This window comes from Drosophila elegans, unplaced genomic scaffold (genome assembly GCF_018152505.1).
Source record: "Drosophila elegans isolate 14027-0461.03 unplaced genomic scaffold, ASM1815250v1 contig_476, whole genome shotgun sequence".
Lineage (NCBI taxonomy): Eukaryota > Metazoa > Arthropoda > Insecta > Diptera > Drosophilidae > Drosophila > Drosophila elegans.
This window is the reverse complement of record NW_024545863.1, coordinates 12414701-12436491: the sequence shown is the minus strand read 5'-3', so window position 1 is coordinate 12436491 and position 21791 is coordinate 12414701. Positions and strand designations below refer to the sequence as shown.

General features: G+C 37.5%; 2 protein-coding genes across 6 annotated transcripts in view; one reads left to right on the top strand and one right to left on the bottom strand.

The window, feature by feature from the left end:
• Positions 1–21736, bottom strand: part of LOC108148279 (TBC1 domain family member 4) — a 29127-nt gene extending 7391 nt beyond the window's left edge. For 2 of the 5 annotated variants that reach the window (XM_017275235.2, XM_017275236.2), the window contains exons 1-2: positions 21428–21736; positions 10827–11285 (exon numbers count right to left, since the gene is read on the bottom strand). In XM_017275235.2, coding sequence (XP_017130724.1) covers positions 10827–11285; positions 21428–21547 — 579 coding nt within the window. In that variant the 5' untranslated portion in view covers positions 21548–21736. Of the gene's footprint in view, positions 1–4334; positions 6038–10826; positions 11286–21427 lie in introns of those variants that run through there. The other 3 variants (XM_017275237.2, XM_017275238.2, XM_041709635.1) reach the window with 2 other exon arrangements.
• On the top strand, positions 15494–16944 carry LOC108148281 (serine/threonine-protein phosphatase 2A activator). Its single transcript, XM_017275242.2, has one exon. The coding sequence runs from the start codon at positions 15587–15589 to the stop codon at positions 16877–16879; it is 1293 nt and encodes a 430-aa protein (XP_017130731.1). The 5' UTR covers positions 15494–15586; the 3' UTR covers positions 16880–16944.
• Positions 21737–21791: the final 55 nt, after the last annotated feature.

The window sequence follows — 21791 nt, the reverse complement described above, 5'->3', positions numbered from 1 at the left end:
TTTACTACCCTTGAGTTTATGACATTTTTGTGGTCCAGCCACTTAAGGGGTATTGGGAGGTGCTTCGAAAGTTCGGGGAAAAGTTTGCTGGACATCCCTTTCATGCTTTCAGCTGAGACCGCTTCGTGACTGGGATAATGCAGTTTAACTGCGGTATGCTTATATATATATATTCTATTTGACTCTTTCTTAAGGGAGGCAATATGAAGTTTATTACAATATACCCATGAAAATTCCAGCCATTTAGAAGGGATCAAGACCATTTTATTTGATGTTCACGTTAGCAAACCACAAAGCATTGTTTCAAAATATTTGTAGTTTTGAGGGTGCAATAAATTTGTTTCTTCAGCAACTGATAAGAATGTTTATAAGTTGTGTATGCTTTCAGTAGATAGCTATTAAACTTTCATCATTTTTTTAAAATTTTATTGCCCATCGTAACATGGAATAATAATTTCTAAACAGGACCCACCATAAGCAGCCAGTACGATTTATTGAAAACTTCACACAATCAAATTGCAGATGCCTACTAGATTTTTGACTAATCTTTTCAGATTACATATCTATCTTATGATCAAAGAAAACGTAGATGCAAAATTAAAACGTAAATAAAATTCTTAGAGCTCGTTAAAGTAAAAGACATTTCCAAGAAATAGAGACGTTCATTTAGTCATGGGACATAATCTGTGGGTGAGATGTCTGTCGGTATGTTGAGAATTGAATCAGCAATCCCGAAAAAATGCTATTCAAAAACTCAATATTGCAGTTCTGAATTTCCAGTTGATTTATGGTTAATATGCAAAAATAACCAGATGTAGGTCAAGTCCAGAGACAAAACCGAGATAAAACTGGGATATTTTGTGAGTCACAGTGATCATGTTCAATGTTCATGCCGACGCAGTGTCTGCCCGAAAGCTTCGGCATCATTGGATGCATCAGCTGCTCCCGGCGTGATGATGATGATGCACAGCCAAGAGACTCTCTAGGGCATTCCTTGGGCGAGAAATCGGTCAATCATTCCGTCCGTTGCTTCGTTGTTGCATTGAAAAGCTGCCAGAAATGATTTTGGCGGGTGCCAGCAAGTTAAAAGTCCAATGTCATCCCATTCTCAGTAGATGCAGCTGTCCGTCAGATGCGTCTTTTGCACACAAACTGCTCACAGATTGCGCACAAATATCTCGAAGATGCATTGGTATGGACCACAACTTATTGTCATTTATCAGCAATTTTAAGGCAAAATTCAAACACACAAGCAAATGAAAAAGTTATCTTCCTAAATTGATTTTAATTTTCATTCTTATTTTGGGACTGGCCCTCTGCTTCTTCGACGTGATCACCCATTTGCCGAGTGATCGTGACGACATCTGCAGAACAAGTTGACCAATAGCCATTTTTCTTAATACATATTGTACCTACAGTTGCGGTCATAATAATAGTACAAACTGCAAGTATCTTCAAATCAGTATGTCAAATATAAACAAACATTTAAGTTAATAACGTTACTTTGACGTTCATTACAGTCTGTGTCTTAATAAAATAAATTGATATTCAGTTTATGAATATTTTTCAAAAATACAATACAACTGAAAACCTTCTTAAGATTTTATTGCTATTATAGCTACCCCAATTGTTTATATGGCTTTGGATTTGTGCGGCACGCGTGTTTTTAAAACCGTCTGACAATATATGTGCATGGGTGTTTCTCTTTTTTGTTGTTATTGTTTAACCGAAATAAAAACACAAAACATTGGCCATAAATAATGAAAAACTGTTTGCAGGAATTCAATTCAACGTCACGTTCGCCTCGCATTTTCTCGATGACTTTGTCTTTTTCGTTTATTTTTACGTGTTTGCACTAGTGCTGTTGTTGCATTACTTTTTAATAACAATGTGCATATATAATGCCGAATTGACGGGGCTTAATCTCGCCGAGACAGAACGCAACAACCTTGACTAGCCGCAATGACGACAAAGCCAAATTACAGTCGATTTACAGGCGATTTACAGGCGATTTGCACGCGTTTATAATCGCCAGCAATGTTATGGGTATTTTTATATCCCTCAACTGTTTTGCATTGCAAATGTTCAGAAAAATATAAAAAGGGTTTAGAACATCATGCAAACTGCAAGCGGAGGTACAGTAAACATGTCATTTAACGACTTTTTAGTGACCTAAACATATTAGTATCAGCATTTCGAAATGTTATTCAAAGTCAAAAAATCCTTAAGACTATAAAGATATTTTGAATACTATTTTGTGTATAGAGGCGTAAACGTATAATATTAAAAGTATTAATAAATATAAAAAAATAAATATAAATATTCTAAGCTTTATTGATTGTTAAATTTAAGAATAAATATAAAAAATCTTGGTCATTCAACCTTTTGTGAGAGTGCTAATGCTATAGATACCACATTTCGTCATAAATCAAATGTTTCCGGGAATTCCGAACTGGCTTGCAAATTTTGTCCCATGTCTGAACTACAATATTTAATGTTTCATGTCAGCGTTTTTATGTCATCTTTTTTGCCCCCCAGTCGTGTCTGTTTGCTGTTATCGCCGCTCGTTTGCTGTTTTATGACTTTTTGTGCAATTCGAAATTGCAATGTGCGCTGTCAGTGCGCCTTGTGAATAGTAAAGATAGACCTGGTATGTCGTTTAAGCCCCATCAGCTGCACCGTTTGTTGAACCCAGTCGTCACCAAAAGGCAGATCAATTTAGCCACAATCGACATGGCCAGGCCATTACAGTACACCAAACGAACTTGTTTGCATTCGATTTAGAGTCGCCTTAAGGTCAAGACTGCAACGCATTTCCCTGCCGATTTGTGACGATGCCGGATTCGATTCGGTTCGGTTTATGGACATTTGTTCCGCCCTATTTAAGCACACAGCAATGCTTATTGTTATGTGTTTACCATCTACGGACTGAGAGCCAAATGCAATGTTTATCTTTCGCTAATTCGAATTATGACTCAAATACATTTAAGCCATTGGAAAACAACATGTGTACAGAGTTTTAAAAGTTTGCGAGAAGATTGACCGCAATTAAAGTTTAATTTTATACTTTTGCATGTAGCTAAAATTACAATTTAATGCCTTTATTGTTAACTTAAAGCTTTAAGCTGAATTGACTTTTTCTATTGCCCAGCAATTTGTGACCGGTTCCTGATAGCCTATAATTCAAATAAACCCTAATGTAATTTAGAATCTATCATAAGTTTGCAAAGTAGTAAATAAAACCAGTTCAATTACCGGCAAATTTAGTCGCTCAGTTCAAAAGCTAATGAAATTTTTCCGATCGTTTAAGCAAAATGAAATGTTTTTCAAAATTGCATCTAAATGTCGATAGGTATAAATCGAAACGTTGTTAACTTAAACAAACTTATTGGGGAACCTAACGTACCTTATTTCGCGTTTCATTTTAAAGCACTGGCAATATACATTTTATAGTAACCGATTTAACCGGTTTCAGTCGCTTGACATATAATTGTACAATATTTTTTTATATTTTTCCCTCGAAACTTTTCACCCTTTCAGTTTTTTTTCAGCTCTTGAAACGGCTTTTGTGCAACTTTTGAAGCCCATCAAAAGTGAACAATCAACTCAGCTGAAAAGTTAAAGGCACAAAAAGTGTTTTCCCCGATTGCAACGCTCTCTTAGACACCGGGACCAATAAGGTCGCCATGGCCATGGTCAAGTGCCACATAAAGGACGAATTCGAGAAACTTTTTCTGGCGCCTACGGCCAAAAGTGTGTTTCTGACCAGACCACCCTTCTTTGCCGTTTGGCACGCGCGCGGAATTTAATTTAACACAAAATAGAAGACGGAGGAGGAGCTACAAAACAAAACAAAAAAAAAAACACTTTATATGGTAATCCGCAAAATAGAATATCCGAGTCATTTACATGGGAATTGTCTCTGGCCTTTTAAATTTCAATAAAAGTCCAACTCAGAAGGTAAAGAGAAATGGCAAAGCGAATTCATTATTGACGAGATGGAAAGACCATTTCAAGGGTAAATCAATTAGTGTTGAGTGGAAGTCAGTAGTGGCTGTAGAGTAAAAAAAAAAAAACCGGGGTAGGCGACTTTTAACTTGGCCTAAACGCTGCAATTAGTTGGGAAACAAAAGAACAAAGCAATCGCAGCAGTGCATGCATAACAAACCATTACATAAGGCGGCAAACAAAAGGCAAGCAGCAAGTAAATAGAGACAAATTACACAAGCTCAGGCGCAGGCAGAAAAATTGAAATCAATTCAGCGGGTTAGTGTGGTTCGATACTGGATAGTGAATAGTGGATACTGGGATCCGAATCTCCATTTTTTACATACGGCCCGACTCTTGTTGAGCACCGACGCATCGCTGACGGAGGTGGTCAGGATGGTGTCCCGATGAAACGGCACAGTGAACATCTTCAGATACTATCCTATCCGCCGGGCGAACTCGTACTCTGGTTCTGGTTCTGGTTCTGGTTGTGGTTGTGGTCTTTTGGTTATCACAACTTACTTTTACAACTTTCACACAGCCGCAGCTTGTATCACAAAATTCTATTTTGAGCCTTGTACTTTGGGTGTTTGAACGACTATCACAAGTTTTCCATGGTTGTTTTCTTTTTATCACAAGATAGCTGGTCAAGAATACACTATTTACAACGTGCTAGGGCTTTAATTTAATTTATTATTAAACGATTTCTTTAATTTGTTTTATTTTAAAACTCTTAACATTCACTTTAATGATAATTTGGTTTTATAACTAGTGCCAATAATATCACTTTGTTATTTTTGCTTAAATTAAACACTTGCTAAGAGAGTATTAAGTTATTAATTGATGTTGATTGAGGCTTAAATCAAATTTCGCGATTTGTTTTTCCATTAATTACTGTAATAAATCAGCCAACTTTTCAATATTGTAGGTTGCTCACATATATGTATTCCGATTTCTGTTCGTCGCCAGAAAAATCACGTAAATCACCAACCTTTTACGACCGTTCGCGAGGCTCGAGCAATGGGAAATGACCATCAAAATGACCGGCAACAAATGCGAACAGAGCAGAGCGTGTTCTGAGGGCCAAACGATTCTCGCGACTAACGAAAGTATTTTCGAAATTCGAACGAACTACAGCGATCAGCTGTTCGAGAAAAAGTGTATTTGCCGATATAGAAAAGGGTCAAAGTACTTTCTGCTGCGCTTGGCTGAGCGATAAATCATTATAATTAAACAGATTCCCAAAGCTGCACTTGTCGCGATAGCCAATTGGCTGGGGAATCGCACTAACAACGATAATAAGACAATATCGCTGTATATATAATGATGTACTCGTATGCCCGTCCATTTGTTTATCCATCTATCTTTATCTTGCGCCCCTGCTAATTGTCGCGTTAATTGATTTTGCTTGACTTGATTCCGAGCTGTTTGCAATGGCACTTTGCAACTACACGATATTTGGGACAATGAGAGCCCATTGAGTGCTTTTGTTTATTTCGAGTGGAAAATTACGAAGCTCACTTTATGTAAGAGTAAGCTAGGTGTTTTTCCAACCATTGCCAATTCATAAATACCCAAAAGTATCTCAATTGGTTTGCCTTGGCCATCCAAGAATTTTTAATTAAGCGAAGCGTCGGATAAAACAATTAATAGAATCGACAAGACGGACAAAAATAAGCAAATTTCTATATGATTTACACATGTGTGGGTGTGGGTATATATAAATTGTTGTGCTTTTTGATTTAGCTGGCGCGTTTTAGTAACTGATTTATTTTTGTTTTCGAACGCTCTGCTCTTTTTGTTTGCTAATCACTTTTTATTTTCGTGTACGATAAACAAGTTTTTGATTTTTTTTTTTTTGCCCATTTCACTAATTTGTTGTTCGTTTGGTTATTGTTTTGCGTTGTCACCCGGCCCCTACCAGTTTAATTATTTATGTATTGTAGCGTCTCTGCACTTTCCACAGGTATTATTCGGTTTCGTTACGGGGGGTAACTCTCGCCGCCTTCAAGCGAAGCGCGCACCATTCAATTGCCGTCTGACAACTGACGGCCAGCAGATTCAATCCGAGAAGTGCGACTGGGGAGCCCACGATATAGCGACCTGCGCATGCGAAATCGAAGAAGATATGCGAGTGCGACGGAGAGCAGCCCGGCAAGAGCGACAGAACGAGCGAGAGCGAGAGAGAGAGCGAACGATGCGAGCATGCAGGCCACACGGCGAATACTTCATGTGGTAAATAAGATCGTAAAATACAAGCGTGCATTGGGCAACCGACCATGGTAAATACAACATCTGTTGTGCGGATTTCAATGGGGAAACGACAATCAGCTTAGCCAAAATCGATGCCCAATCGGCCAAAGTCAAAGGTACACACAAATTGCTTGTTCTTTAATGGAATCGGGAGAAATGTTTGGTGAAAATGCGGTAATCTATGTTTTTGCTTTAGGATATAATTTATTTTATTTCAAAATATAATATGTATATTTTATTAAATTTAAACAACACAAAATATTTAGGTATGAACTAGTTTGAGTTTATAAAGAGTTTAATGTTTAAAATGCTTGTATCTAATCGAATCGGGTGAAATGTATTGTGGAATGCGATAATCTGTGTGAATATAAGTTAATAAATACGTTATGATATGCAGCATTTCTAAATGTTTAAAGTTTTCGTGAATAATATTTTTCAGATAGAAATGATATTTTAATTCTTTTAAATTTATTATTTATAGGTTTACTTTACGCTTGAAAATAACAACTTGCTGAATCCGTTATTGCTTTCACAACCAAAGTATAAGCATCTTACTTAAGCTATATCGCAATAAAATAAATAAATATAACAACAATTTCGATTTAAGAATTACTCAAAATAAAAAATCATGAAGAGTAGTGCAAATAATAAACAGAAAGTAAAGCAACATTCCATTTGAATTCCAGTTACAAACTAAAACTTGACTATAAAATCAATTTGTCACAAGCACAAAGAACCGAACCGACAACAGCACAGGACCAAGTGAAGAGAAAAGGACCGACTCCAATCTAATCATGGTGTAAAATGGTTCTTCCTTCCCCAATGTGCGACAAATTCAATTTGTTCACCGGGCGGGCTTGCCAAGTTCTTCTTCCCAAACGGAAGGAGGCAATATTTTGCATGCAATTCGAGGAAATAAAAGTGAAAGCCAATTATCTGCCGAAGAGAACGGCTTTCAAGGGAGGCGGAGGCTTAAAACGTTCAATATCGGTTTGAAAAAGTTGCCCAGTGCCAAAGTGAATGGAAAAATCGTATGTGTACTTTATGTATATTGTGAGGGAGGTATACTTTTCAGGCCCTTTCATTGCAGTCTCTAGGCAAAGTCCTTCGCTCTTCATGAGCCTCACGATGGCATCTTCAAAGAATGCGAAATTGTCGACAGTTTGAAAGGTTGCCAACACACTCGATTGGTTTCTTGTTGGCCCAACCGAGTTGTTCAAGCGGCGAAGCAGAAGAACATGTTGATGGCCAGAACCAGTAACCAAAAGCTGTCACTGACATTCGCCTTGAATGGCCATCTCCCGCCACAATCCACAATCCACAATCTCGTTCACTTCACATCCTGCGGGAGGGAAAGACAATAAGCCCGATGTTTAAACAGGCGAATAGCAGCTCTGCGCCATGCGTCATTTAGCAAAGGACACGGCACGGATCCACCTGCTAATGATGCACAAGGACATTTAACAGGTGAATGCGGACACAGGCTTTAAATATTTACGAGCTTATGATGTTGTTTAAGTGCCGCCGAGGACCACAGCTGCATGCGCCCCCGAAAGTATGCCACGCTTAGCCGACTCCTTGCAATTAACTTTATTGTTTCAGCATTTGCGTAATGGGTTCCCTTTTTTTTTTTTGCTTTCTCGCTATGAAAATAGACAGGATGGCCAAGGGAAAATGCACTTATCTCAGTGCCTAATGGCTTCAATTAGTGGCCCAAACGGGGGAACATATTCGGCAGGTTGACCACAGTCGGCCAATTATGTCGAGGTTTAGCTTTGTGTGTTCGCTTTAACTTGACTTTGTCGAGCTCCTAATTGGAAAAAGGATTGAAAACTGATTTCAATTTATGAAAAGCAAAAACATATTCTATTGGACCTATTTTTCAATGTCAAGATCGACGGTTCTACCTTGTAACCAGTCAAAATAATTGAACACAAAGTCAATTAGTGCGGAAACACAACTTAACTTTCTTATTGTGATCTATTTTGACAGGAGTCGGTTGGAAAAAAAACTACACAGTCGAATTTCAATAACTCGGACTACTTAATATACCATAAATAAGTTTCATGTTAACGGAACTTTGAGTGAACTAATCATGCAATTGTACTTCATTTAGATATAACTTGGGATAAGTATTGTTAAATTCCTGTATTATTTTTAAGTCCATCGAGCTGTCCAAAGCCCCAGGCAAATAAATAAATATTAGCCAGCTATTTAAAATGGATACATTTCTATACCTTACAACGTATATATATTCTTGACCTTCATCACTAAAAGAGTCGTTCTAGATATACCCGTCCGTCCGTTTGTTCGTTTCTACTAGTCTGAAACTTTCACAAAAATTTTTGTAATATCAGCAAGTCTGTATAAATTGTATACTTATTTTCCGAACGAACGATTTGTAAATTGATTATTATTATTTTTTTATACCCCTCATCAGCATATTTATTTGCTATCAAATAAATAAACTACTCTAATTTCATTGATTTCATTTTATTGTAAACATTTTGATTCGTCGACCTTTATTTATATAGGAAACATGTTGGTTAAGTTATGATGCGAAGAACCACAAAATAAAACAAAACAACCCAAAGCAAATATAAACAATTTAAGACTTATTCTTTGTTAAGAAAATAATTAATATTTAAGAAAAAAAAAGAAAGCAATGCCTGTGTTTTTACCAAACACACTTATACTTTGTTTATTGAGATCTGCATTAGCCTTTAACATGCCATCGAAATTTGTTAGGCGTTTAAGACGACCGTAAAACTGAAATGCGAACACTGACCCAGATACTCGTAAATCAAACAAGCTGAAAACTAAATGCAGGAGGCACAACTCAATAAAACTTCTGAACAACGCCACCTCACACCAACAAAAACTCACTATCAACAATCATGCCAAGTCAACATCATGGCCGAAACGTAGGGTTTAAAACGCTTTTGACATGCAATGAGCCAACAACAGCTCTTGTTAAAATTCTCCACCAATTACGATGAAATTAAGTGAAAGCGCTCAATGGAGAATAAAAGCAGAAATGCGAAAATAACAGAAAATGGCAAACTTTTAAAGCTTCTAAAAATGTACCCCATTCATTTAACATTTAATTTACCAAACATATGTATTAGGAGGTAAATATAATTCGTTGTTACATTGTTTACGTTTTAGAGGTTCAATTTTCCTCAAATTTTCCCCATTGTTTTCTACCCGAGGGGCGTGGCCACTTGAAAAAGCGTAGAAGTGGACTTGTTTTTGGTCTGCTCATTCGAAATTAACTTTTTGCGTGTTATCGGCAGAAGGTCATGCGGAGCAGTTCTTATTTAATGGACTGCTCTTGCTGGTTTCACTAGTCGAACAGCCCCAATTTAGTTGCTCTCTACTTGCTGAACTGTTTTAATTAGAAATGCAAACGGAAGTCAATTTATGGCGTGCTGGGCGTACACCATTACTCGGGCTCCTTGGGCTTGTCTCAGATATTAGGATTTAACACATGCGTGATAAGGAGACGAGGTCAGGTCGGGCTAAACTTCTATTTTCGTAGCGCTCAGTACATGCCTTATGAATAGGCTTTGTTCGAGGTGAATTTAAGAGCTTAATTGCAAGGACTTGTTAATTATTTCTTCTTAAACGAGTTTAAGGATAGTTAAAACAGGTAAACAGACAGGGTCTCGGCGATTGCTACTACTGGTAAACGAATTAGCAAAACCTTTAAAACTGGCAAGATTTTTTAACATTATCAGTGTACATTTAAATCAAGAAATAACGCTAAACTCGAGTGTACAGCTACCAATTTCAAGATAAATATGCCCTCAAAAAATAGAACGAGCATCAACTTTATTTTCAAAAGTCTAAAAATGTATACGCTAACTACTTTCAAACATGTTTGTAGGCTTAACTGCATGTTAAATTTTAAATATTAAGATTTTATTGTTTTTTAGACCCCATCGCGAATACGGTTTGAAATGGCTATATCAAATCGTTTAGGTATGCTGATCAAGAATATAAATGTATACTTTATATGGTCGGAAATGTCTCCCTACATTGCGTTTAAAACTTCTGACTAATTTAACAATATCCTTAGCGAGAGTACAAAAAAGGGTTACAAACTCAATAGCATAGTTAATCTTTATGCTCACACTAAGACTCCTCTAATGAGGACCAATCTCTGGGACCTATATATTAATTTTAACCAACTCAACTTGAAACAGCAATTAGATTTTTGTGGCCAGAGGTAGGCGCTCGTTAAGCATCCAAACTTGCATGATAGGTCGCAACAAAACCCGCAAAATCCTTTTTGGGGTCTTTCCTGCACGTTCTGTGCAATTTAATCCAAGCAGTTTTTATATGGTAAACTATTGTGTGGCAAGTTTTCTAAACATTTCCATATGAAAGCATTTCAAAAGGCCACAAACTGTCCGCACACACATTCATGCCGTTTGGTTTGGTTCAGTTCACTTTCCCCTCAAAATAGCAGAGATTGTGAGAAAACGAAATGCCAGCCGGACAGACAACTGACACAATGTCGGCTAAAACTGTCGACAACTTTTCCCATCCGTCTTCTGGTCATGATTCGGGCTTCAACTTACCTCCTCGACGGCCTCGCACTCGAACAGATAGATGTGCAGCAATGGGTCCTTGGGATCCTTCAGCAAGTAGACCAGTCCTGTGATGGGTCCCTGAAATTCCATGAAGTTTTGCGGCTGCTCCGCCGAGGCCTCGGCCGCCTGCTGCTGTTGCAGCTGATAAGCGGACGCCGCACTGGAAGAGAGTGAGCCGTACGACGTCGACGCGGTCAATGTGTGGCGTAGTCCGTTTCCAGTCAGTGAGTTGTTGGCACCGCCGGCCACCGAGGAGGCGATTGCGGACGAGACCGAAGCCTGGCCGGCACTCGATTTCAGCTGCAGGAACCCGTTGCCGATGCTCTTGGCCTGCGGCTTGTGGACGATGCGGCACATGCCGACGATATGCTTCAAGGGGTGGCTGAACTGCAGCTCGAAGTCCGAATTGTACGACTCCAGGATTCCATGCTCAATGCCTACTGATAACTGCAAAGAAAAGGATTTTTTATTAGTAAATGGAATATAATTGAAGGTGAATATGAACAAAAATTTTGCATGTTTCTGTCTTGTTAAAAACGGTTAAGTTTAAGAAAACTTATCTTATGAAAATGTTTATAATTATAATTCAGTCTAATAGATTACCAAATCCAATAAAAATTATAGAAGTCTGTTTGTTTTAAATTCATTAAAAACAAGCTTAATTTCCAAGACTTATTTTTTAATAGTGCCAGAAATAAAACCGAAAATAAGCAAGGGACAACGCTATAGTCGAATTTACCGACTATTAAACCAATTTCAAAAACAAATATTCCTCCAGAAAACTAAGTACGTTTAAAAATAAACTTGGACTGCTTAGAAATTAGTAGAATCTGCAGGCCAATCCTAAATCTGTAGCTTTCATAGTTTCCGAAATTTCGACGTTCATAAAGTCGGAAACGCTTCCATTAACCTGCTACATACTTTTCGACGAATACAATACACCCTTTATTCGACGAGAAGCGGGTATAAATAGTGATATTATCGTTAAAAATTTAGTTTTTAAAAAGAGCCAAACTATCAGTAGTATTTAAAAATGTTGTTATATCATTTTAAAAAACGTATCAAAATCAATGTACAAATCACCTCAAATTAAAATAATGCAATTTTTAATTATTAAAAAGTTTTTAAGAAACAGAAACCAGAATTGTATAATAAAAAAACCTGTGCAACGAACAAAAAACAAAGGGATGAATTGCACGTTGTTTCATAATTCGCTAGAATGTTTCCACTACGCGAAGCAGATTAACAGTATTAAATTCCTTTTAATCAGTTTACATACTTGCATGCACAAGCAGAAAGGGTCCGCGCGGGCTTAGAGCGGGACAACTACGGAGCAGGCAACGCGCAATGGTGACAACGACGACAACGACAACGAGGACAACGACAACATGACAAGCCTGCCAACATGGCGGCTGCTCCATTTCCGGCGCCTGGTGCCCGTCCTTCTCATTTGCTTTCTTCCGCCGACGACTTTTTTTTTCGTTTTTTTTATTCTGTTCTTGGCCCTTTTTTATGCTAACAACTAAAGCCCGGTAACTAGGGAGTGTCGACACTATGAGCTTGGTGGTGGTTTCTGGGGTGGCGGAAATGGGGCTCTGCTCACTGCTGGGTGTGTCGTTGTTGTGGCTGCAAGGGCTGTTGTCGGCAGAAAAGCAGGTCGTTGTGTTTTTTAGCCCCATTGAGGCGGCATTTCTCGTTTCCACACGAGTTTGTGTTGTCAAAGGTTTTACAAATAGGAAAAATATAAACACAAAACATACATACATATATTTACGTTAATTTCAGGCTGCGAGAATTTCTAAATTAAAACGTTGTAATGAAAAATACCGTAATGTAGAATTAATTAAAATCAAGCTTTAAAGAACTGATCCAACACTCGCAAAAAAAGTTGCTACGTCCGCATAATGATAACCCACAGACTTTAATTTCGCCAATTGCAAGCTTCACAACAAGTAATTTTCAGAAAGGTTGAACGACAAAAGAGGACAGCAAATGAGGGCGTTCATTATCGCCTGATATCTCCAACAAAATGAAAACTTTTCCTTCGCAAATTAAATTAAAATCAAAGCAAAGAGTTGCTCAGGTTCGAGAGTGTATGGGCGTGGAAGTCCTTATGAGATGGGCGTTAGCTAAGCCAACTAAAAACAAAACGGAAAACTTTTAAACCAAGTTGGGTGAGTAATAACTATAAGTTGAACTTATGGCTTGGGAAACTTAATACCTTAAATGGATAGAAATTTTATTGATTTTTCTAACTGATGTTAATTTTTGTTTTAAGCACAGGAAAAACTTAAACAAGTATTTCATAATGGTTTGGTTAAGTCCGTTATTTATTTGTTAGGATAGAAAACATTTTTCGATAGTTAAAATATAAATTAAAACGGTTTGAAAATCTATAAACCATAGACCAGTTTGCATATTTAAGTACTACATATTATACATATATATGTACATGGTACTTGTTTGAAGTACATGAGGTTAAAAGAGGTTAAAGATTCCTAAATGACCCCGCCTGGCAACCGGTAATTACTAAGGGCGTCTTAATGAGAGGAAAAGCTAAAGTTTTCGTTTGACCCCCATTTGTATTTAATTTAAATTAAAAAGGTATACGCGGTCGAGGTTGGCAGCGAGGTAACATTTTAAATTTAATTAATTTCCTTTGACACTTGACGAAGGAACCGTGCTGTCCATCACAGACAATGCCACTCTTCGTTTATTGAGTATCGGATAGAGTGCCTCGCAATGTCTTTGTTGTCTGGTAAATTGTGATTTAAAAATAGCAAAGCTTTGATTTTGATTCACCTTTGATCACAAAAAGCTTTTTAATTATACATAACTTTCCTTTCCAGCAAAATGAAACATGATTTTGCTGCCTAGGCAAGTATCTTGCAGATGTCATTTTGAAAATAATGGTTTAATAAAATTATTACCAACATAACGCAAATGTAAAGATGTTGCCCCACTATTCCCTTTTGTATTTTACTCTTTTGAAAAGTGAAATCATAGCACTCACTCATAACTATTCTTTGTTATTTGTCTATTCTAATTTAGTTGTATATTCTTTTGTGTTTATTTGTTTGCCATAGCCGCAGAGAATATAAGGCAAATTTGTTATGTGGCACACTGCGTATACGTAATCTGTTTACTTGCTGGAACAATTGACTGCTTGACCTCTTTTAGGTATTGTCTTCTCTCTTTTCCGCGATTCCTAATTGGAATCAAGCCGTATACTAGGCGCAGTCACGTTCTCAGGTGTATTTACTTTCCAGCCGACATGTGTAGTTGCACACTAGGGTGGACTAGAAATCTGCGAAATATATTTCTTTACAGAATTTTTATCAAGAAATTTTTTTTACTCGTTTAAAATCAGAAATGTAAGATATACAACTTAGAAAATAAAAGAGAAGCAATTTTTAGTTATTTTAACATGCTTCAACACAAATGTGCTTAAGTCTTCTAGGTGATCATTGAAAACATTTACATTTATTGGATTAAATTCAATTTAAATATTTGATTTTAAAAATCAAACGAGTTTATAAATATATAAATATAATAAAATTATAAATATATAATAAATATATATATAATCGAAACAAATTCTCAAATTATCTTATTATGTTCGATACATCAGCGGTCCACCCTAATGTCACACAACCATGTGAAAATTGTATTTTTACCTAACGTCTCTTTTACCCGCTTTGCTACACGCATATTCATTTGCTTTGAAGTGCAGTTAGCGTCATGTCAAAAACAGCTGGGGAGTGAAATTACTGTTTTTGCATTTGCATTTGCTGGTTTTTGTTTGCTACGGCCGATGTTGTTGTTGTCATTAAATTTGCAACGTCGCTGACGTCGCGTGTTATTGACCAGTGATTTATACGTTTAAGCCGTTTTTCCATTACTTTTTCATGCGACAGCTGCTGCTGTTTGTTGTTATTGTGGCTGTTGCCTAATAAATTGTCTACAATTGTTTATTGCATTATTCAATGTTGTTGTTGTTGTTATCGTTGACGCAGTGTAGCCATATAATTAGCATTAACTGCAGTTTCTGTTGTTTGCTGTTTCTGACGTCTTAATAACGAGTCGGAAAATCTGAAATATAGACCTTAATGTGCATGGGGTCAGTCCAAAGAACCCCCACTAATGGGTCTGGTGTACAACAAAAGCTCTACTAAAAACACATTATTTTTAAATATTAGTCATTAAGAAGGTTGCGTGTTGTTGTTATAGGATAAGTTACAAGTTGAAACTTTTCCTTTCTATTTCACTTGTAAAATTCTAATAAATGTTTATTTTTTTTAAAAGCTGTACAAAAAAGACAATGTTAAAATAATTTGAGAGGCTTTAGTTATTAATTTGGCTTTTAAGGTTCTTATAACATTGCAAAACTATTAAGTTTACATATGCTGACAAGTTCATTTTCTAATTTTCTTTTGCGTTATGAACACAATGATATTTATAATATTAATAAAAGATTTAAATAGCTTTCCTTGAAAAAAGTTTCTTTCGCCACTAAAAATGTAAGCATGAAACAAAATCCGTAAGTATATAATTATAATATATGGGGGTAAAGTAGCCCGCAAAAGTATGCTAGCATAGTTAATCTTCGAGTGTACATATTTTTCGTTTTTTAACAAAAATAGATGTGGGTAAGTTAGAAAGCCTAGCACGCATGTTATTGATTGACATAAAAAAAACTAGCAAAAACAAAAAACAAAATAGTGAAAAACAGAAAAATATTCAAGGTGATGGAGCATAAGTCCGAAAAGAACCTGAGCCGCGTAGCTGAATTTTTCTGTCGTAATACAGTAGAACCTGTGTGTAGGATACAGTCCACTGCCGACATCGACAGCTGGCAACTCTCGAAGGCATTCTTTTCACTGATCACGTACTTGAATGATGTGAGCACCAAGATACAGGGAATACGAAACACCAACTCCGTTCCGGTCAGTGAGAACATCCGCCGGTTGACGGCCATTTTCGACGACCTGGACGCCATGATTCAGAACAATCCACCAGCGCCCGTCGCCCAAAGCTCCAATGCCATTGTCTCCTTGGATGCGGGTAACAAAAGCTACAGGCGCTGGGCCAACAACATGCTGAGTAATATTTTCCAGATGGTTGAGAAGGCAGTGCCGGTCAGTAAATGCAGGCATGTGAATGAACTGGCGGTGTATTTGTCGAGTGCCTTCGGGAGCTCCACTAAAATCGAGTATGGAATTGAGCACGAGCTGAGCTTCATGTTTTTCCTGTGCGCCCTATTCAAGGCAGAGATCCTTAGCCGGGAGGAAGACTTGGCCGCCTCGGCTCTGGTCCTTTTCGAACGCTATCTAAAGTTCGTGCGCCGGCTACAGGTCACTTATTCGGTGATCTCATCGAATTGGCATGGCGGTTATTCCCTGGATAAATTTCAGTTTGTGCCGTTTATTTGGGGATTCGCACAGCTGTGTTACGAGGCGCCCTTCTCCCCGCAGAAAATGCTGGACGCGGACACCATTGAGCAGTACAAAAAGGAATACATGCTGATCGATTGTGTGGGACATATGGCGAACACCTACATCGGCACCTTTGCCCGCCACTCCAGCCAACTTTGGAGCCTGGCCGCCTTGTCATCGTGGACGAAGATCCACCGCGGTCTGATGTTCATGTATATGGAGGAGATCCTTTTGGACTTTGATAACCTCAAAGCCTTAAGATTCGGTGAACTGATGTCTTTTGAGGAAGACATATCTGGGCGGCATTTGGGTCACGCTCGCCTGGGGGTGAAGTCCTCGCTGCGTCGCCAAATTGATGAGGACCAAGAGAATCAGGATCAGGATCAAGAGCTGGTTTCCAGAACCGTCACTCCTTCGATTTCCAGGTCGGATCTGAACGAAGGTAATATAGAGAAGCCCAAGATGGAGGATGAGTTCAGCGACGTCATGTCTAACAGTGGACTCTCCGTGGGCAGTGACTCCACATCTCTTAGCGGTGTGTGTGTCCATCTGCCCACTTGGATGGATGATCGCCCAAGCACTAGCAAGCACACGTTTAAAAATTAAGATTTGTGAATTGTCCATAAAATTATAAACAAATTTAATTTCAGCAAATCAAAATCAAATGCACTATCCTACAAAGTTTTTTTTTTAACAAAACCATTTAGCTTTTTATGTGAAAAAAGCTGGCACTTTTTAACTTTTTTAATTATAAATTGTTCGTGAAAGAATGAAATTTGCAGTTCCATATTTTATTCAGTTTTACACAATTCTGCTAATTTTACTTTCGCTAATCATTAACTTTTCTGTACTCTTTTTTACGAATAGTTTCGTGAAAGAATACATTTTTTTGAACCCTTTGGGTTGCTATTTTAAATTTATTTTACAAACAATATATAATATAATATAAACTTGGTAGACCAAATTAAACAGTGAATAGAAATATTTAAAAGACAATGCGTCAAATTTAAATCGAAGTTCGAAGAATTCAAAGCTACTCTTTCGGTGTAATAGGAAAATTATGTGTGTCATCTGCATGAATATCCGGGAAAGACATGCAACATGGCAACGATGTCAAGAGACCGGCAGACATGGGTCCAAAGATCAGCAGACCACGAAACCGAGTTTCATCAAATGCAAAACAGCAGCCAACTGGAATGGAGGAGGCTTGGTTCCTGACAGCGGCTGGCAGTGGCTGGGAGTGGAAGTGGAAGTGGAAGTGGAAGTGTACCAGGAGCATAACGCATACGACCCGTGAGCTGTGAAGTGCGAAAGCATTTATGCCACTGCAGAGGGTCGGGGGAGGAGGAGGAGGAGGAGGAGGAGGACTCAAGTGACTCGACCAAAAGCGGATTACCAACGCGACTTGAGTGACTTCCCGAGCAGGAGGTGGCAAAACAGCTAGAGTGGCAACAATTGAAACGGCAGTCACAACCGCCGAAAGCCGCAGAGGCGAAATGAGAAAATGGAAATGAAAATGAAACAAGCGGCGTATTGATTTTTCCTCTTCAGCCCCATTGCTAAACTCAACTCCCTGGCGTTGTGACGTCAATGGGGCAGCACGCGCTAACATTGCGGAGGTGGGAAGTTGGGTGGAGAACGGGAGGACCACCATTTGAAATCCTTGGCAGGCCTCATTCATGTTATTCAAAGGTATCAAAAACGAATGCTATGGGTGCAAAAATGGACATCCCTTCCATTGTTACGAGATTAAAAGTAACACGTTCAGAGTGAATGTGTGTTTGCTTTCATGTCGGCCAAGTGCGTATAAAACTTTATTTATAGGTGACATTAGGCGCACGAAAATAAAAAGTGAAACGATTTATTAAGAAAATAAAGCTATGTATTTCACTGAAAATAAATGTTATCGTATAGTTATGCAACATACAACAATGTATAGTTTTGCAATAATAATATTCCCAATACCTTTAACAAAAAAACTTAAACATGTTAAGAAAGTCCTAAATATCTGATTTTTTAAAACTTGGAATAGTTGTAATAAGACAAGTTTTTAAGTCTTAACTTTATAGTAAATTGGTACTTTTAGTTAAAGTAAGGTTTATAGTAGCCCTTTTTATAAATCTTGAAAAATTGTCATATAGTGCCCAAAAGAATTATAATGTCTTTGAACTCTAGTTAAATGCTACCAATCTTCTGCCACTAATTACAAAAAACATTTCTTGCTATCAAGTGCCAAGATATTAGCTCGACAATTTCCACTCAAATAAAGTTATATTTTCCCGCTGGGGCGTCACTAAAACTGAAAAAAAATAATAAAAATTGCATGACGCCGCCACAGTGGGCGCGTTTTCTTTTCTCTTTTTCTTTTCTAAGGGTGGGCGTGGCGCGACCATCCGTCCATCCATCTAAGAAGCTTGTTATAATTTTCATGCGCTATTTAACATAATAAAGCAATAAGCTGCCACACAACACTGAAGAGAGGCAAGAGCTTTGGCAAACATTTTATTTATGCCACTCGCATCTGTCTCTTTCCCTCTGGGTGCGTGTTTGTTTTGTGTCAACTTAAATGCAAAAATAAAGAGAGGGAAAAAAACTAACAACTATAATAAACAAGTGTGCAGGCTTAAGTAAATATTTAAATAAGAAAATATGAAGTGAATTACGGTCTGTTCCGGTCTCTTCCAAACCACAAGTAGTGGCTGCCTCATGGAGTACGGATGCTAAGTGGATTACAAGAGCGTGGATAAAATGTCACAGGGCTTGCACTAATGGTTTGTGAAACTGATATGCGCTGAGGATAGAAAATGAGCATGCCCCCAAAGTTAACGCGCAAATGGATGACGTATTTTTACATTTTATTCAGCTTAATAAGCCCAGAAGTAGTGTTTTTCTTATGATTAAATACCATACAACGTCACTGAACCAGCTGTATTCTAAACATTGGAAGTGCCTGTACAGTGTACATACATTTCAAAGCCTTCGATGTTAAAGGGTTATATACAGTTAGAATTTTTCAAAAATTTATTTTTTATTTTATTTTGTTAATGAACATATATTTATAATTTCATATCGTTTCGTTGAATAACTAATTTTTTTCGATAAATATTTTTTTTAACCAAATAAGATAAGTAACCAAATAATAATAAACAAAAATTATTTTATAAAATCCAGAAGACAAGTGTAAATAAAAAAGTTATCTAAGCTTTAATGTTGCCCTTATGTTAACCAAACCATATCTTACAAGTCAAGCCTATTCCCTCTTGGATTGCAGGAAACCTAAGCTTCACAAAGTATATGAACTTCACTGAGCAGGTTCAAGCCAAGTATTTTTATGTTGAAGTGATTGCGAACATTTCTTGAGGGCAGTCGAGTGCTCGAGGTACATTCAATGAGCATCAATAACAATTGCCAGAGGCAGGTGTGATTCCCCATAGATCCTTTGGGGCACGGTCACAGGCACGTAGATAGGATTAGTTTTAATGCGAAAGCGGCCACCTGACCTGTGCCAAAACCAAAAAGAGAACACGCAAACAAAACAAAAATGGACACAAAATGCTTTTTCACACACCGCAAAAAAGGCAAAAACGTAAGCAAAAAATAGCTGAATTTAATAAACTGGAAAATTATTAAATTAATATATTAATTTAATATATATCAGAACATTTGATATTTTCCATTTTTGAACATGTTAATTTTAAAACTGTTCTAGGTATAAATGTACACATGAAAACCAGCTTAAATGGGCATAATGGGCTACTTAATCATTATATAATAGTACCCAATTTAAAGTCTACCAATGGCCATTTCTTCTTCTTGCTTTCCTTTTTTCCTTAAATGCACGAGAGAGATTGTCCAAAGGATATCCCTCGGGAAGCAAGGACACTTAAACACTCTCACAAGCGCGCAGAGCGGTGATGACTGGCTAATTGCGGACTTTGCTAAAATTAATTTTCCAGCTTCTAATAATATTGCCCAGAGGGACTGAGCAAACGGGTTTGCGGGAAATGGAATCATGCGGTGAGGGTGAGGCAACTTGTTGTCGCACGTGTTCAACGCGGCGTATGCGTAATCTGTTTGGGTTACACCTGCGAACGGGGGTGTTCCTCAGTTTGTTTAGGCCTCATAGTTGGTTCTATTCCTTGGCGTTCGTCATCGGTTATCTCGGATCTATTTATAGGGTCGATAAGCGGGTGCCAATGGGTCACTAATCGCAGTAATTATCCTTTATGGAGCACAAACTTATTAATTAAATTTCGTTCGCTATTTTGCCAGCATCTCACTTGGCACATAATTGATTTACCCAACCGTAATAATGGCAAATTGCTTTTAATTGTTTTCGCCGAAGGCGAGTAAAGTATGAGGAACAGGCTTGTCATGTGCGATCTGGGTATAGCATTCCGTGTTTGATTGGATTAACAAGAAACAATTTTGAGTTGGGAGGCAGGTCGGAGGATTGAAAATCAAATCAAATTCAACATTTATGATGGCTTGAATTGTATTGTAGTGATTTCAATTAATGAAATAAACGGCTCGGGGCCTATTCTACCAAATGCAAGTTTCTGTTCGGGCATTTATAATATCAATGTGTCTACTAATGGACTTATCTTGTATTAGTTTGTAGTTAATTTTTAATTTTATAAAAATCTTTAACAGTTTGACAAGAATGAAAAAAAAACAGTGTCTAGTGTGTTGAACAAATTATTTTATAAATAGCTAATAATTATGTACATTTTTTATTCAAAACTTTTGTTATTTCCAATCGCAAGTTTAAGTTTATTTAAGAATACTTTTTTAGTAGCGTACGAATATCTTTTCAAGCGCATCTAGTAACTGCCCGATTACAAAATGTAGATAGACCCAATTTAAGATTGGTTGTATAAACGACTGCTAAAGAAATTGCTTTATTGATATTCGTTTATCTCAAAACCGAAAATGTAGTTTCGGCAGGTTTTTAGCAAATTCTGCGACCCCAAAGTAGTATGTAGTTTTTGTAAACCCAAATAAATTTAAACTTAATCTTAAACATGGAAGACTTAGTTAAGCAAAACATGAGAATTAGTATTTAATTGTATTATATGACAATGTAAATAGGTATAGGCACAGGGAACTCAATTGATTATATTCACCACACACACAACCTCTTAAAGTACTTACCTTCGTATAACTCTCCGTAGACCTAATATCATTAATGGTCCATGGCAACATGGAGGCGGAGTAGCGCGGATCGACGGATGCACTGCCGCGGTAAGTCAACGAGACGAGTCGCGTTTTCATCTTCACTTCGTTTTAAAGTTGTTTTTGATTTATAAATTTATTTATTATTGTGCACTTTCACCGTACGATAAACTGTTAAAATTGCAGGCCAAATTGAGTTGCGGCCCATTTATTTACTTTGCATTTTATTTGCCGTTTTGCAAATTGCTTTTTAATCGGTTTTGTATATGTTTTTTTTTCTGTAGCGTGCTGTAGTGCAGAATCGAAATCAATATTTAATGGACATGCGGCGAGGGCGACCGCG